Source organism: Pogona vitticeps, chromosome 2 (assembly GCF_051106095.1).
Source record: "Pogona vitticeps strain Pit_001003342236 chromosome 2, PviZW2.1, whole genome shotgun sequence".
NCBI lineage: Eukaryota > Metazoa > Chordata > Lepidosauria > Squamata > Agamidae > Pogona > Pogona vitticeps.
The window spans coordinates 170,376,258-170,393,759 of record NC_135784.1 but is presented as its reverse complement, the minus strand read 5'-3'; the positions used below and the strand labels follow the sequence as shown (position 1 = coordinate 170,393,759).

Here is a 17,502-nt window from a genome sequence, read left to right as displayed (position 1 = left end):
TGCATTCGGCAGATCTGTCCTGTCATCCTTCTTACCGTGACGACCCACCAACCGGTAAGTGCAGCTTGCTAGTCACCCATATGTGTGCATTCACAGAGGCCATGAAAAAGAAAAAGAGGTTACTTACCTGTAACCATAGTTCTTTGAGTGGTCCTCTGTGAATTCACACAACCCGCCCATCCTTCCCCTCTATTCGTCACAGGTTAACTATGTAATTATTTAATTCATTCTTTCCTTCATACCCAGCAGATAAAATTAAGGAACTGGGGAAGATGGTGGGTGGGAGGAGCAATACCTCGTGGGGGATCACACCATAAAATTGTTACTTTTAGCTCTAGAATCTTCCGAGAGAGTCAGCGCAGGCACAGACAGTACCCATATGTGTGAATTCACACAGGACCACTCAAAGAACTATGGTTACAGGTAAGTAACCTCTTTTTGCTGTGGGTTTTTACCCACAACAACCATCAGATCCCAGCCGTGAAAGCCTTCGCGAATACAGGTGAAAATATGCCTGTGTATAGGAGAAATTTATTTAAGCTGACAAAACACTTTTTAAAATGAAAGATCTCATTGTCTTGCAGCCTCCACCCCCCCCCCTTTAATACCCTTCCTAGTTTGGGAACTAGGGTTCTACAAGATGACAGAGGACCCATACCTACCTTGTAAGTCATGGCTGCGGTTTACAGCAGTGTAGCCAGAGCTTCACTAGAAGCTACAGCCAGGCCATTAAGTTCATTTCCAAGAAAAGCCAGGAACTTCAGAGCCTAGGAAACCATCTTAGTATACCGATTGCTCCTGCATAGTGCTATGATTGCTACAAACCTAAACCCTTAACAATGAATGAGTGCCTAGAACTTCCCAATTTTTGTCACTGGAAGACATGGGATGAATTATGCAAAAATTACAGATTTTCTTGCTGTTTGTCTTCAGTGAATTTTGCAGAATTATTTTCTTCCATGTGCGAAATCAAAATTTTCCTTTGGCGCAGAAGTATATCTGATCACAAACTTTCATTGACCCATTGACTATCATTTCCTCAGTGCTTATCATAAAGCAGCACCAGAGAGCAGTTAGCTATTCCCCACTGGATTATGGTGGGTCTTTGTTTCTTTGGAGTTCTGATCTCTCATGTGTATTTCACTGGTCTTCTTGTGGGTGAACAGAAAATTTCTACTGTTTCTGGAATTTCTGGAAATTGTTTGTTTACTGTCTTGAGTCCACAAGCTTTCAGCCCAGGGGTCCTCTCTGTTTCCACACCTGAATCTTTGGGGCTGCTAGCCCCTGAGGGACTGAATGGCATGGCCTGCTATTAAAAGATGCTCAGTTAAGCCCAGCAGGGGATAGAACTGCAATGTGCACTCGCTCATGAACTCCCCTGACTCTGATGTACAGTGTGTGTTGGGGGGGGGAGTGCTATGCGAGGGTCTAAATGGTATCCCAGTCAGATGAGATTAATTTCCTTTGTCTCCACTAACACCTAGTTCTGCATCCATCTCCTAACCCAGATATATTTCAAGATGCTTGCTGTACTTAGTTTTGTAGATCTTGTTGGCAGTTGATTATGGTCAAAAGGAGACATTTGACCTGTGTTAGCTTGTCATATCTCAGTATTTGTTCATGTAATGCTTGCTTTCTGGGGCAGTGCAGAACAACTGTTCCATCTAGCACGAATTGAATTAGCCATGCTCTGATTGATTCAAAGGAGGAAGCAAGCCATGCTGAGACCAAGTAAGTATTTGAACTCAGCCTGTTCATGAGGTGAGAGAGGACAAGGAGCCTATGCAGTCTACAAAGGCTGGGGAAGTGAATTCTTTGAACTACTACTTATACATTCCCCAGTGGGGTGGCCAGTGGTTTCCTTGTTTGGTGGATTCTGGGAGCTGCCATACCCAAAAACAGTGCTTTCGTGGGCTCTCACAGTCTGTAAACATCATTAATAATCTTCTAGGCAAGTGCCCTTCCAAGTGAAGGTCTGGGTTGTTGCTTGGCCCTTGTGATGTCCCTTCTGTGGGGTTTTCTGGAGGGCCTCCCAGCTGATGCAGCATCTTTTTTCAAGCCAATACTTCATTCAGCCTTTTCTGACATAATTTCCTTTTCTGTGATGCATCTCTCTCTTTCCACCTCTGTGGCAGGGGAAGATGAGGAGAGAAACCTGGATGGGGAATGGACGACCAGGGTGGAATAGAATATCCTTAAAGGGGAGGGTATGGGGAATGAACTGGCAGCCTGAACAGGAATCCTCTATCTGGAAGCATTTTGGTATAGCTCCCAGTTGCTATCTGTAGTATGGAATCTGCTGACTAGAATAATAAACACCCTTTGAGCATTCAGTAGTAGTGGTTCATTTACTGTAACTGAGTAAGTAATTATCAGGTAGTAGGAAACCTAGGATATACTTTGCATGAAATCATGTAACAAAAATGAAAAGAAAGGGAGAGGAAGAAAGGTGGTGTCTAAGACCTCTTCCTTTGGGTTCCCATTTCCCTTCCTGATTTTTATTTATTTATTTATTTATTTATTTATTTATTTATTTATTTATTTATTTATTTATTTATTTATTTATTTATTTATTTATTTATTTATTTATTTATTTATTTATTTATTTATGGACTTATATACCGCCCCATAACGCTACAAGCACTCTCCGGGCGGTTTACAATTTCATTATACAGGCTACACATTGCCCCCCCAGCAAGCTGGGTGCTCATTTTACCGACCTCGGAAGGATGGAAGGCTGAGTCAACCTTGAGCCGGCTACCTGGGATTTGAACCCCATTTGTTTCAGATGCAGCAAACATGGATACACACCCTCCCCCAGAATTAGACTAGGAAGAGGAGGAGGATGCATTTTAACTTTTTGTGCAGTGTATTCATATTCCAATCCACAATGTTCAGTCTCTCACAAAACAGGAAACATAGTCCCTTTCAGAGCTGTGGCCTAAATCCCATTATTGGTCCCAGCTAATAAGCATTCAGCATTCTGTGGCCTGCTTTGTTTTCCTTAGGATTCTTTGGATTCCTCCACCTCTGCTCAACACCTGTATTTCCATTCGGATTTTTGCCCTTGATTATCTCTCTGAACATCTACAAACTCAAGGATTTCCCCAGCCTATGAATACCTGCTCTTGTGATCAAGTGGTGCCTTTCTTGCAGCATAAGGAAAGGCACTTGGAGAACTAGTTTGCTCTTAGGAGGATGCTTAGTTGTGTGATTGCAGAACCTCTACGCTCCATTTTTCTTACAAGTCCATTTTTCTACTCTTAATGAAGTTCTGCCAAGTGATTTCAAACAAGGAGGATGAATGGCTTTTTGCTTCTTTGCTGCCACCTTATTTTATATCTTGGAGACAAAGCAAAATAGAATGGGAATAGTTGAATAGCTGTGGAGGTGAATGTGTGAACAGCACACAGATGAAATACTTCATTGGAATTGCTTTTGTGGGAGTAAATGATTTGCTCTGAATAGGGTTCCTAATTTAGATTGCCGGCATGAACTGTCCATATCTCACTCAAAGCCTTATATGTATATATTTTAAAAATAATAGATACTTGCCTTGAAAAAATAACAGAATAAATAAAAATGGCTTGTGTGCTTCTTCTCTCTCAGATGGATGTACTGGACTGACTGGGAGGAGGACCCAAAGGACAGCAAGAGGGGAAAGATAGAAAGGGCTTGGATGGATGGCTCCAACCGCAACATCTTTATCACTTCCAAAACTGTCTTGTGGCCCAATGGACTAAGCCTGGACATTCCGGCTAAGGTGCTTTATTGGGTGGATGCCTTTTATGACAGGATTGAGATGGTTATGCTGAATGGCACCGATCGCAAGGTCAGTATTGGTTAGAATCCTCTCTGCATCACAGCATATTTCCATTCTTCTGTTACCTTCTCTGACCTATGTCTGCTACTGCCTTTCCCTCTGCTCAACTATTTCATACAAGGTTTAGGCCTCTGATTGCCTTGAGTCTTTGTGGGCTATATGTGTGATGATCTGCATTCATTCTCTCCCTCTCTAGGCTGAACCTAGAAGGAGATTCATTCCTATGAGTGAGGATTTGCTAGCTCTGTCTATATCTAGTAATATCCATATCCCCTGATAATCCCTGTTTCTCTCACCTGAACTTGCTCCATTTTGTTGGCATCCTTCTTAAAATGTGCTGTCCAGAACTGGACACAGTACTCTAGATGAGAGAAAGTTACTTTTTAAAATTATAATTCCTGTAATGATTAGGAATGCTGGCTGTGAGATTCTGGGAGTTGTAGTCCAGGAAATACAGATAGAGAATTTCCAAATTCTGGCGGGATGGCATACCATTTAAAATTGTCAGTGCATTCAAGATAATGCTGGTAAGGAGGGTGGAGCTATTGTGCACCTCTGTATAAGGTTGCATGTATCACTGAGTAGGATGCAGGTAACAGTAGTAAATCCACAACAGTTGCATTTGTGAAGCAAAAACATCAGCCTATTGGTCGTTTGGTTTACCAGTATATATGCTGGTAGACAGACTTCTATTCACTATGAAAACAAAATGCAGTCATGTATAGTTCCCATGCTTTGAACCTTAAAATGGGCTCTCTCAAAGTAGTCCAGTTGTGAAGGCTGGAAGAGCAGTGGCTAATTAATTGCCTTTGATGATGGTTTGGAAAACTCAAAGGGTTCAAAATGCAGCAGCCAGACTACTGACTGGGGCCAGTTATAAGGGATCATATAACACCCCTGCTCCAACAACTGTACTGGCTACTAGTCCATTTCCAGGTCTAGTTCAAAATGCTGATTGTTGCCTATAAAGCCTTATAGAACTTGGTTCCAGGCTAGCTGAAGGATTGTATCTCTCCATATGAACCTTCTTGGCTCTTAAGATCATCAGAGGAGGCCCTCCTCTTGGTTCCATGGCCAGTGCAGGCAGGGGAACAGAAGAGAGGATGCCTTCTCTGTGGCTGCTCCCAGGTTATGGAATGCTCTTCCTTGGGAAGTTAGGTTGGCCTCCATCCATTTTATCTTTTTGCTTGTAGTAGAAGACCCACCTCTTCAGGCAGGTTTTTAACAATCATAACTGAGTCCTTGAATGCCATTTTAAAGCTTTAAATGTTTTAAATCATTTAATGTATTTTAATTACTATTATAGTTTAATTGTTTCTCCAATGTATAATCTATTGTGTTTTTTAATTCTACTTTTTTAACATTGTGAGCTGCCTTGAGTCTCGTTATTGGGGAAAAGGCAGTCTGTAAATAAGACAGTCAGTCAGTCAATCTGTATACGGCCCCATTGATGAGTCACACCATCTGAAAAGGCCCTTTCTCTCTCTCTCTCTCTCTCTCTCTCTCTTATTTCCCCCTCCCCCTCCCCCCAATATGCAGGTTGTGTATGATGGTACTGAGCTGAACCATGCCTTTGGGCTGTGCCACTATGGCAACTACCTCTTCTGGACAGAGTACCGGAGTGGAAGCATTTATCGCCTCAACCAGCAGACCAAGGCCATTACGCTTTTGCGTAATGAACGTCCACCAATCTTTGAGATCCGCATGTATGATGCCCAGCAGCAGCAAGGTACATGGCAAGATGCCCAGAAGGGTACACCTTGAGTGTCTCTAGTGCCATAAACCTACTCTTTGTTATCTAGGAATAGTGGATAGCCTATTGGGGCTCAGGGTGCCAGGGTGACAAGGGAGAAAGCAACACAGTGATTCTTTTATTACCTGCTTCTCAGCGGGACAGAGGTTGTAACCAGCAGAGGAGAGCAATAGAAAGAGGAAGGGCTTTGATTTTCTAAGAGTAAAGGTACAAGCTGATCACAGTTTTGCACTGCAGGGTTTTGCTGCATTTGCTTACAACTGCATAAGGCCATATTTGCAATGATACAATCTGGAGTATTGTTAGATTCAAAGAGAGATGGATCTTAGGGAGCAGTTTGAGAAGGCTTTGGATAGGATTGGGCTCCCTTGTGTTGTTGGACTGCAACACTCAGAATTCCCTAAAAATTCCCTAAGGAACCTTCTGGAAGTTGAAGTCCTCTGTGTTGCATGAGAGCAGACCCAAAAGCCTACCAGCTTGGGCTAGAACGGCAGGCATTGCCAACTGGGGCCTGCATTCCATATGCCTTTTTTCCTTTCCTCTGTCAAAGAAAAGGGGGGCATGGCCTTGCTGCAAAGCTTCTTGGGAAATGCAGTTCCCTTTTTGTGGGAGTACAGTGGCCCTGAGTAAATACAGTATCTTACAACAGCAAACTGAATCCCACTGAAAATGAGGTCCTTTATTTTTATTTTATTTTTATTTTTGGCCAGTAGGCAAAGGGTGTAATCAGAGATGATCTGAGGCTATCCACAGGAGCAGCTAATTTGAAAATTTATTTAAATCACAGATAAAAGGTAATAAGATCCACCAAATGAAGGCACAATATAAAAGAAATTAAAGGAAAACCAGTGAATTTCTGACACTATGCAATAGTGAAATGAAAAGTGTAAAGTAGAACAACTTTTATTCAGATGAAATTATAATTATGTAAGATCAACCACAGTTAGCGCTTTATAAAACACTGTATTTGCTCCTGACCTTCCATTAATCTTGTAGCTGAAACAAACTATATTCCAGCTAGTTGGTCTAAGGATTGAGAAAAGAAAGACATAGCTAGCTATTTCAAGAAACAGGTTCTTGAAGACAAAGCATAATTCATCCAGAAGAGGAGATGTGAAGTATGTCATCTATTCTTGTGCAGTATCTAAGGAATGATGTGCAAAATTTGGTGGACGGAAACTAAGTAAAGCTTAATGGCAGGGAAATCCTGAGAAAGGGAAGTGAAAAGGGAGAAATCTTGCAGAAAGTTATGGGACTGAGAAACATTTTGGTTCACAACCAAAGTTTCTTCCTCTGAAAAGGAACTGTTGGTTGCAGAGAGGGCTACCAAGTAAAGAAGCAAGGTGGAATAGACGAGTCCCAGTTGGAGCCTTTAGGAGCCAGCTGCAAAGGTACAAAATGGAGAATTGCATTGATTTTGCCTATTCATTAGATGAGAAGATCTCTCATACTCCCTAAGACTTGGGGCCTAAAAACAGCGTGAAATTAGGAAATGAAGATTCTCTGTTGTTAATTGCTTTGAGCAGCTCGATAGGATACAGTATTAATGATTGTACATATAACACTTCTTTGACTTTTTTTAATTAAAGAAATATTATATTCGCGAAGGCTTTCACGGCCGGGATCTAATGGTTGTTGTGGGTTTTTCGGGCTCTTTGGCCGTGTTCTGAAGGTTGTTCTTCCTAATGTTTCGCCAGTCTCTGTGGCCGGCATCTTGATTTGAGACTAGAGTTGCAGGCAAACTTATAAATGTGGCAAAACACTGCATGTGCACAAAACTGCACCAGAACCCATATATATGAGCAGATGCAGAGGTTCCAGAGGAGTAATCGGCCTCTACTGAGCTTCAGGAGCTTTCAGTACTTGAAGAGCTATTGCTATATTTACCGAATCAGAGAAAAAACTCTGCCAGATGAATTGAATTCAAGAGATACCCCAGCTTGAGAGATGGCTGCATCACATTTACCTGTTCACAGTGATTACAGTAATTAAAATTGGGTGTGATTTGCTAGTGGGGTGCAAATTAATTAAATTGGCTGCCTTAGCTTTTTATGTAATTTTAAATGTACCCTGATAATTATGCTCCCGAGTACTCTGTGGGCTTGTTGCAAAGAAAGTAGATCAGCGCCCACTGAGCCTGGATTCTGGTTACCATCTTTCCCCAATCTGAAGCTGTTCACCAAGGGGAACTGAATTATTAGTCTCCACTAGATTAGACACATTGAATCAGTGGAACTTTGGTTATTAAGCAGTTCTGTCAGCCCCATTGATTCAATGGCCCTTCGCTAGTTGGGTTAGCAATTACATTTTGCCTAAGAGCCAATTTATGACATGCATGCACGATTACCCTCTTTTATTTTTTATCGATGAAACTGTGCAATACTGATGGTCATGAACACAGACTATACTTCCTTCCTTGAAAAAAAAAAGGGAATAGCTATTCTGCCCATATGTCTTTATTCATCTCATTCTGCTAGCGGAAAAGTGTCTGAACAGATGCATGTGGAAATGGATGCACATTTAATTGCGCGGAAAGCAACTCCCAACTCTGGTATGGAGTTTGCTTTTAAATATTGCCATTTCCGAATACTTATGCAGCTACTTGTGCAGGTCCTCCTGGGTTCCTGCTTATTCCAGCACCAAAAGGGCAAGAAATAAAACAATGTGCTTCATTTAGAGAGCTCTTCCTGTTTTGTTGTATTGCTGAGGTACATTTGATTATTCTGCCAGATGCATGGGAATCCCTTATGTGCTCACTGGTGATGTATTTTGTTTTGTTGGGGGCGGTTGGGGTTATTGTTTCACTATGGTGTTGTAAACAGCTTTGAGTAGTTTGCAGTAAGTCAGCAGTATACAAGTTCACCAAACAAACAAACAATCTGAGGCCAGTGCTATGGGTCCCATAGAGACTGTGCCCTCTTTCTGAGGTACCACCTTCGTGAGAGAGGTTCGTGCAGTGGGCCTCATGCTCCTGATTAAGTCCTCTAGACAGCACCCTACCTCAGACATACTGCTTGGAGCTCCCCTCATGTATTTGATCTATCTTTGCTTGTACCTGAGAGAATGCGTGAAAGCGACCACAGGAATGGGAGTGGGAGGAGGAGGGAAAAAACCCTATAGGTTTAGACATTATATTCAGTTGAGGCTAATCTGAAATCCATGGTTGTGAGAACAGGCCCACAGAAGAAAGGGCTTGGAGGATAGAGATTCAAATGCACCAGGTGTCCCCTTTCTGTAAGAATTGTGCTAGGATCAGTGCCAGGACTGATGTGGCAAAAGAAGAGAATTAAAAAGTGAGCTGAAACCCAGACATTATTTGTTGCTGGGAAACATTTCAGGATGCCTCTTAATTCCGTTCTGTAACACAAAGAGCTTTCTAGGCTCCTGTTTTCTCCCCTTTCTCTTTGCCATCTGTGCTCTTCCCTGTAAAGCGGTGGCCCAGCTCCTCTCACTCTTTCCTCTGCTCTCTTTTGCAGTCGGTTCCAACAGCTGCCGAGTGAACAATGGGGGCTGCAGCAGCCTTTGCCTGGCCATCCCCAATGGCAGGCAGTGTGCCTGTGCCGAGGACCAGATTTTGGGACACGACTCTGTCACCTGCCAAGGTAACAATCTGTGTTAACAATATGCAGGAGCAACTAGGAGAGACAGGTATGGACTGCCTTCTGGAAGGATTTGCCTCTGCATTCTGCTTAGTGGTGTTTAAAGCCATTTTGAGCTTTCAGATGATAGCATTGCCCAAGAAATGATACCACCTGGTCTTCTGCGTTGGGGTAGATATCGGTGACCTGGGTGTGGAGGAACTCTCTGTAGTTCAGTGGCCTTGGGCAGCCCATTATCTGGTGGAATTTGGTCTCACTGGAACTCAGAGCATTTGCAGGAGTGGAGGTCAGATTAAGATAGTCTACCCCAGAGGGTGATGGATCCAAATTATATCTTGATGGCTTTGGGAGAGTTCCCTGTCTCAATGGCAGGTGATTCTGTTGAATCCCTGGTTGATCTCTGGAATGGGGAAATGGCAAAAGCCATTGACATGATTGCTTCTAAAGTCTCCTCTCACAAAGTAGAGCCCAACTGGCCTCCTGGGTTTACTGGGGGGCTGGTGATGATAAAATGAGTGGGATGACGGAGGAAAGCTCAGAATGAATTTGGCCAAACGCAGGCTAAGGACCATTGGAAGGCCTATTCCATGGCAGTGGACGTGGTGAAGAAGGCATTCTTCTCTGCCACCATTGTGCCTGCAGAGTCACCCAGCAGAGTTTTTTCAAGTGGTCATGGGCCTATTACATGCTGGCCCCCAGGAAGATAATACAGATTACACTGTTGCATGGCCTGAAGAATTTGCACAACACTTTGCAGACAAATTGTAGGGAACTGGCACATCCAATAAAAACCGAAGGATACAAGGAGAAACAACCTCAGGATGTCTGGGATAGCTAACAATATGTAGTGTCTTTATTTAAAAAAAGCTTTAAAAACGTTCTTGCTCAGCACCTTTCGGCAGGGCCAACACTTTGCAGGCAAAATTGCTCAGATCTGCTCTGACCTGGATCTGTAGTTGATTCAGGTCCTCTGAATATAACCTTGGCCCCTGCTTGCCCTGTGTTAATGGATTAGTTTCACTTTCTGCAGCCTGATGATGTGGGCAGGACCATGGTTCCCTCTGTGCACCACACCTCCACTCCCCTCTGTGCAAGGCTCCTCCTCCTCCATGTGCCCACAATGATTGTTTTCAGCCCCTTTGGTTCATGAGGGAACCCCGGGGGAGGGTGTCCCATGCACAAGGGGCAGAGCCCCATCCAGCAGGACTGAAAAATTAGAGGGAATGCTGGTCAGGATCCTTGGACAGCTGAAGGCTATCATATATCTACTGGATCCTTGTCTTTCCTGGTTCATAAAAGCTGCCGGAAAAGGACCAGTTGAGTGAGTAGGTAAATGCATCCTTGCAACAGGGCAGGATCCCATCATGCTTAAAGGAGGCAATAGAAAGATCCTCCTTGGACCCCACAACACTGAACAATTACCAACCAGTATCTAATATTCCATTATTGAGGAATGTGCTAGTGTGGGTTATGGGCTCTCAGTTCCAAAGGTACCTGGATGAGACAATCTAGATCCATTTCAATTGGGCTTCAGGCCTGGTTTTGGGACAGAGAGAGCTTTGGTTGCCTTGGTGGATGACCTGTGCTGGGAACTGGATAAGGGGTGTATTCATACTGGTTCTGCTGGACTTCTCAGTGGCTTTTGATACTATTGACCATAGTATCCTCCTGATCCGTCTCTCTGGGATAGGACTTGGGGGGCATTGTTTTATGGTGGCTCCAGTCCTTCCTGGAGGGGAGAACCCAGAAGGTGGTGTTGGGATACTCCTGTTCAACACCCTGGTCACTGATCTGTGGGGTCCCTCAGGGCTCTGTTTTATCTCCTATGTTATTTAACATCTACATTAAACAACTGGAAGAGAATGTCCAGAGTTTTGGGGTTTGGCGTCACCAATACGCTGATGACACCGAACTCTACCTCACCGTGCCCCTAAATCTGAGGAAACTTTTTTGGCTCTAAATCAATGCCTGGTGTCAGTAATGGACTGAATGAGGGTAAATGAACTGAAACGTAATGCAGACAAGACAGAGGTGTTCCTTGTCACTCGAAAGGCAGATCAGGAATAAGGATGCCGACTCTCTGCTGGATGGGGTTATGCTCCTTCTGAAAACACAACTGCACAGTTCGAGGGTACTCCTTGATTCATCTCTGAGCCTAGATACCCAGGTCTCAGTGGTGGACAGAAGTGCATTTGCACAATTAAAACTAGTGCACCAGCTGCAACCATTTCTTGAGAGGTTTGATGTGGCCACAGCCTTAATTACATTCTGGCTGGGTTACTGTAATGCGCTCTATAAGGGGCTACCTGTGGAAAGTATCAGGAAACTTCAGCAGGTCGAACACACAGCAGCAAGATTGCTGACTGGGGCTGGTTACAGGGATCACATACCCCCTCCTTCCCCCGTTACAACAGCTCCACTGTGTGCCAATCTGTTTCCGTGCACAATTCAAAGTGCTCTTTCTAACCTATAAAGCCCTAAACAGTTTGGGCCCGAGGTATCTCAAAGACCCTGCCTCCCATTATGAACCTGCTTGGGTATTAAGATCATCAGGGGAGGCCTTTCCTTTCTCTCAGTTCCACCACATTCACAGGCACGTTTGATGGGGACACAGGAGAGGGCCTTCTCTGTTGCTGCTCCCAGGCTCTGGAACTCCCCTCCTCCACAGGAGTCTAGGCTGGCCCCCTCTTTGCTGTCCTTCTGCAAGCAGGCAAAGACCTTTTACTTCAGGCAAGCTTTCCCTGAGTGACTGGCTGCCTGAGTGGGATTTTTTTAAAATGAATTGTTGTACCTTACTACTTTGAATGTGTTTTTGTATTGCTTATGTTTTTTGTATGGTGTTTGTTTTTAGTATTTATATACTCACTGTTGTTAGCTTTTATATTGTTTTTTAATGAAATAAGCCACCTTGGGTTCTTTTTTCTAAGGAGAAAGGCAGGATAAAAATATTTAGAATAAATAATAATTAATAAACAAGAGACAAGCTTGTAATTAGTCAATGCAGATACTTCAGGACTTTTACTCCTGGAGTGTCAGATGTTGTCTGCATGGACTACTGTCTTTAGCTTATCCTGGTAATGCAATCATACCAAACATTCTCAGTCTCTCACTGGTGAGGCCAGAGGATGCAATAATTCTAGTAGGAATCACTTTTATATTTACCAGAACAGACAGACAGACAGGGCCTGTGTCTATTACCTCTTGTAGGGAAGGTTTACATAGGTTGGTGGCAGAACATATGCTTTGCATATCAGTCCTCAATTTAATTTCCTGGGGGCTCTGGTTAAAGAGTGTGGGAAATAGCAAGTGATGAGGGGAGAGTCAGATGTGGTATATTCACTTATTTAAACAAGAATATTGAGATGAAGGAAACTGAGAAAATGTTGGATCTCTTAGATTGATTGCTTCTTTATATCTCTATGATGCCTTCAGCATTAGCAGGGGAAATCCTATAGCCTGTGACTGATTTGTTTCAGCTACCCTTCTCTTTGTCTACTCTTGACTCCATGAGCATATTCATCACTGCTACAGCATCAAGTGATTAACTTGCATGTGTGAATGGGTCACCACAGGTCAAGCAACACAGATAGAACTGCTGTGTATTTTGTTACATCACATTGGAGACGATGGCTTTTCAATGAAATCCATTTGTATGTTAATCCATTTGTGTGTTGTCAAGTATTATAAATTCAGTGATGAACAAGCATGAGTGAATTTGCTTTTAGTAGACAATGCTATGTGCAACCCATAGGCACATGTCTTTCTTGCTCACCCATATGTTTACCCATTCTGGCATGGCAGTGCCCAGTTCACCAACAACACCAACATAGATGATCTCCCAGTTGTGCATGAGGACTTGTTAAATCTAGCCTAACATTCTTGTAGTCGTCATGTTATTTTTCACTTCTATCTAAAGCATGGTCTATTGACTGTTGCCAGGAACTGGATACTGGGCTCTGTGGATCTTTCCATCTTCTTTTGTTGGGCTGGGCCCAGGGTAGATGGCTTTTTCCTGGTGCCTTGTGAGTTTCTTCCTTTGTAAAATGGGAGGATTTTTCTTAGAATTTGAATGTCAGGTTGTCCCCTTTTTACTGGCTCTGCTACGAAGCCTTCAACTGCAGCCTGATCACACAGTGAGCTTTTATCATCTCTCTATACGTCCATCCTGAGAAAAGCAAATGTTATTTAGTTTAGCCTGGAAAGCAAAAGTAAGGAACGAAATAGAACCAAATGTTGTTGGAAAAAAATTGGCCGAGGGAACAGGAATTAAGAATGAGAATGATTCAGAGGTCTGCAAAACCAACATTCTGTTTACTGCGAATATATGCCTCAAACAGATGAACAGACGGTTGTAGACATAGACATAATCAGATGGTCAATATATAAATAAAATAGACTATGTTATTGGAAGGAGGAGGTGAAGAAGCTGTGTTCTCTCTGCCAGAACAAGACCAGGAGTAGATTGTGGTACTGATCATGAATTGCTAATATCCAACATTCGAGTAAAGCTGAAAAAGAACACTAAAATAATAGTAGTGTCAAAATATAATTTAAACAGCATTCCTGCTTAATTTAAAGTCCACATAAGGAACAGATTTGCATTACTGAACTCAGAAGAACTGTGGATTGATACCAGAGATATTAATTAAGGAAGATTTTTTTTAAAATCCTGTAGTAAAAAGAAAAGGAAAACCTAGATGGATTATGGAAGAAATACTTAAAATTCTAAAATATAGACAAGAAGCAAAAGTAAAAGGTGACAGAAATAGAATCAGAACCTGTTTTCAGCAACTGTTAAAAAGAACTTGCCATTCTAGAAAGTCACATGAAAGCTATTCTGAAATCATTTGGAAGATATAAGTTACCAGGGTAGATGGAATATTGACAGAATTATTTCAAGCCACTGAAACGGAAACTGTTAAAATCTTAATAAGAATATGCCAAAAAATATAGAAAACAAAACAATGGCCCACCAACTAGCAATATTCAATATACATTCCAGTCCCCAATAAAGCTGGTAGTAAGGAGTGTAGTAATTATAGGACCACTGAAAGCAAAGCGATGCTCAAGATGTTGCAACAAAGGCTTTTACTTTATATGGAGCAAGAAATGTCTGCTGTTCAGGATTCCAAAAGAAAAGGCACTTGAGATCATATTGCAAGTATTTGCTGGCTACTGGAGCATAGAAAAAAAATCATAAGAAGATCAGTCTATGCTTTTATAGACTACAGCAAAGCCTCTGACTGTGTGGACCATGGAAAATTAAAAAATGTTTGAATGAAATGGGTGTGTCTCAGCACTTGATTGTCTGAATGTGTAATCTATATAGTGGACAAGAAGCTACCATGAGAACAAATGTAGAGAGACAGGATTGTTTCCTATACTGTAGGCAAAGGTGTCCAACAAGCGTGCATTTTATCCCCTTATGTGTTCAATCTGTATACGGAACATATATGGAAAGCTGAAGTATATTCAGATGAAGGAAGAGTGGAAATTAGTGGGGGAAAATGTCATAGACAAAATTTGTGACTATAGAAGAACTACACAACTTTAATGTTGACAATGAAGAAATTGAAACGGAGATCTTGTATACCTTGGTTCAATCATAAATCCAAATGGAGACTACAGCCAAGAAATCAGAACACTTCAGAAGGGCAACAATACAGGAATTAGGAAAGATAATCAAGTATAAGGATGTGTCACTGGAGACAAAGACTAAGACCATCCACACTTGCGTATTTCTGATCACCATGTATGGGTGTGAAAGCTAGGCAGTAACAGTCCTAAAGCAAATGAAACCTGAACAATCTCTGGAGGCAAAAATGATGAAACTGAGGCTGTCCTACTTTGGGCACATCATGAGAAAGCAAAGATTTTCTGGAAGACACAATAATGCTGGGAAAAGTGGAAGGCAGGAGGAAATAAGGAAGATCAAATATGAGATGGATTGACACCGTAAAGCAAGCCACTGACTTCAGTTTACCAGAGCTGAGCAGGGCTGCTAGCAACAAGGCATTCTGGAAATCTCTCATTCATTTGATCATCATAAGTCAGAGACTTGATGTCATGTAACAACAAATATCAGCAAATGTCAATAACAACAGCTTTTAATTTAGACATACCAGGCTGGTGTTCAGACACAGCAGCAAAGACAGGCTCAAAGAGTTGGCAACCCTATTTGCAAAGGTCTGTTTTCTGCTTTCAAAACAATATGGAAGCAAAAACAAGATGCTATCTCTGGGTAGGAACTGAGAAAACTGATGGTTTTTCAACAGCTGCTGTGGTAAGAGCTTCCAACCTCTAAACTGGGTCAGAAAAATCAAGTATCCAAGGCAAGCTATTCTTTTGTCCTCTGAAATTGTTTATTGCCAGATGGTTGTGAGCAAGTTGTGAGGCAGCTGAGAACTGATTAGCCTTCCACAATTCCTTAACTGCTTCTTGAAGTTACAGATTTAAGGGTACCTGATTTTCAAAGAAATCCTGCTGTTTGTTTAATTTCTGTTCAAGAAACACTGTTCATAGCTAACCATAGTTTTCTACCACCACTACCTCATCCCCTTCATTCTTTTCTTTGCACTGGGAAATTCTTTTATCTCCTTTATGCAGATCTGTTTTATACATTATTCACACAATTAATAATTGAATATGTATGTTTTTAAACCAAATAGCTTCAGGTCTTCACCTAATCTGTATGAATGGCCACTGGCAGCTGCTGTTTGTGTCAGGAGGAACCGTAGACTCTCCCATTCCATTGCAAATAGGAGCTATGTGGTAAATATGTGTGCAAGTGTGTGTGTGTGCAAGAGAGAGAGAGAGAGAGAGAAGAGGGGAAGGAGAGAATCATCTATGTAAGAGCAAAAGGTTAAAACTTACCTCCTGACATACCATGTCTTGGTATGGATACTCCCAAATTTGTTTTTACTGTTTTTTCAGTTGTTCCATGACTAATGGCATGTATTGGATCATGTGACATTTGATTCTTTGTACAGCTCCTTTCCTGTGTTTTGTAGAACTGTAGAAAGCTGGAATACAGGATTTTTTTCAGGAAGAGAGGAGGGCTTATTGTTCTGGAAAAGAGCATCTGCTTTGCATGCAGAATTCCCAGGTTTAGGTTCCTGTGTCCCCAGATAGGATTGAGAAAAAGACCTGCTCAGAACCTTGGTGAGCCACTGGTTGTTAGTTTCAAAAATACTGGGCTAAGTGGATCTGTGATATTTTCTAGTAAAAGCAACTTTCTATTTTTCTCTGTTCCTAACTTCAGCATCCTCAGTCTAAAGACTTTATTTTAAAATGTCCCCATCAGTTGTTTTCAATTAATCATTTAAAATCACCCTTACCCAGTGCTGTTATTTTTCTTTTTTCTTTTCCTTGGACAGCCAACCCATCTTACATCCCACCTCCACAGTGCCAGCCTGGGGAGTTTGCTTGCAAGAACAACCGTTGTATACAGGAACGCTGGAAATGTGATGGTGACAATGACTGCCTAGACAACAGTGATGAGGCACCAGAGCTCTGCCGTGCGTATTTGTTTGAGAAACATGGGACTGCTGGATAGCTCACTGGTTTAAGTATCTGGCTGTAGAGCCCAGCAGTTGGGAGTTTGATTCCCCACTGTACCTCCTGGACTTGATGATCCATAGGGTCCCTTCCAGCTCTGTAGTTCTGTGATCATTATCCTCAAGACCCTCTCTCCTGAGCAGTCCCACTCTCTTGTAGGGTAGACAAGACATTATGGGTATGCTTAAACTCAGGGCACAGTTTGGAGATGCCCCAACTTGGATCTCGTAATGTTGGTGAATCCAAAACAGGTGATAGAGGAATATGGGAGTGAAGATGAGGGTAGGAGTTGAGATATGGGGGCAGCAACATTCCCTCTAAGCTGCACATGTGCACGTGTGCATAGAGCTCAGTCGGGGATGCACAACGGCATCTGGTGTTGATGCTGTTTAGTTTCGGGGTTTGAATGAAATCCTGCACCTTCGTGCATGCACAGGGCAAGGCTCCCACACCTGAGAATTAGAATTCCTGCAGGGCTGATAATTAGAGGGAATACTGGGGCAGAATGCTCTTCAAGAGTATATTAATTTTTTAAATTCTATATTTAGCTCTGTATCTACAGGAAGAGAAAAATGAGTGGGAACTGGAAGTGTAATCAAGGTCCTTGCCTAAGATTCCATGTTTTTCCTTTTGTAGGGCTTCATGTATTAAGTACATGAGGTTGCTACACAGGCATGTAATCTTTTTCTTGATGTCATCTTGAGAAATTAAGCCCTCATAAAAAAAACAATTTACTAAACCTTTGGGTTGCACAAGAAAGTTCAGAAGTA

The 17,502-nt window shown here is 42.2% G+C and overlaps 1 protein-coding gene across 9 annotated transcripts in view; it reads left to right on the top strand.

The window, feature by feature from the left end:
- LRP1 (LDL receptor related protein 1) overlaps positions 1 to 17,502 on the top strand; it is a 447,517-nt gene that overhangs the window by 294,391 nt on the left and 135,624 nt on the right. For all 9 annotated transcript variants that reach the window (XM_020778743.3, XM_072991220.2, XM_072991217.2 and 6 more), the window contains 4 exons: positions 3,610 to 3,832; positions 5,363 to 5,552; positions 9,053 to 9,178; positions 16,552 to 16,692. In XM_020778743.3, coding sequence (XP_020634402.3) covers positions 3,610 to 3,832; positions 5,363 to 5,552; positions 9,053 to 9,178; positions 16,552 to 16,692 — 680 coding nt within the window. The remainder of the gene's footprint in view (positions 1 to 3,609; positions 3,833 to 5,362; positions 5,553 to 9,052; positions 9,179 to 16,551; positions 16,693 to 17,502) is intronic.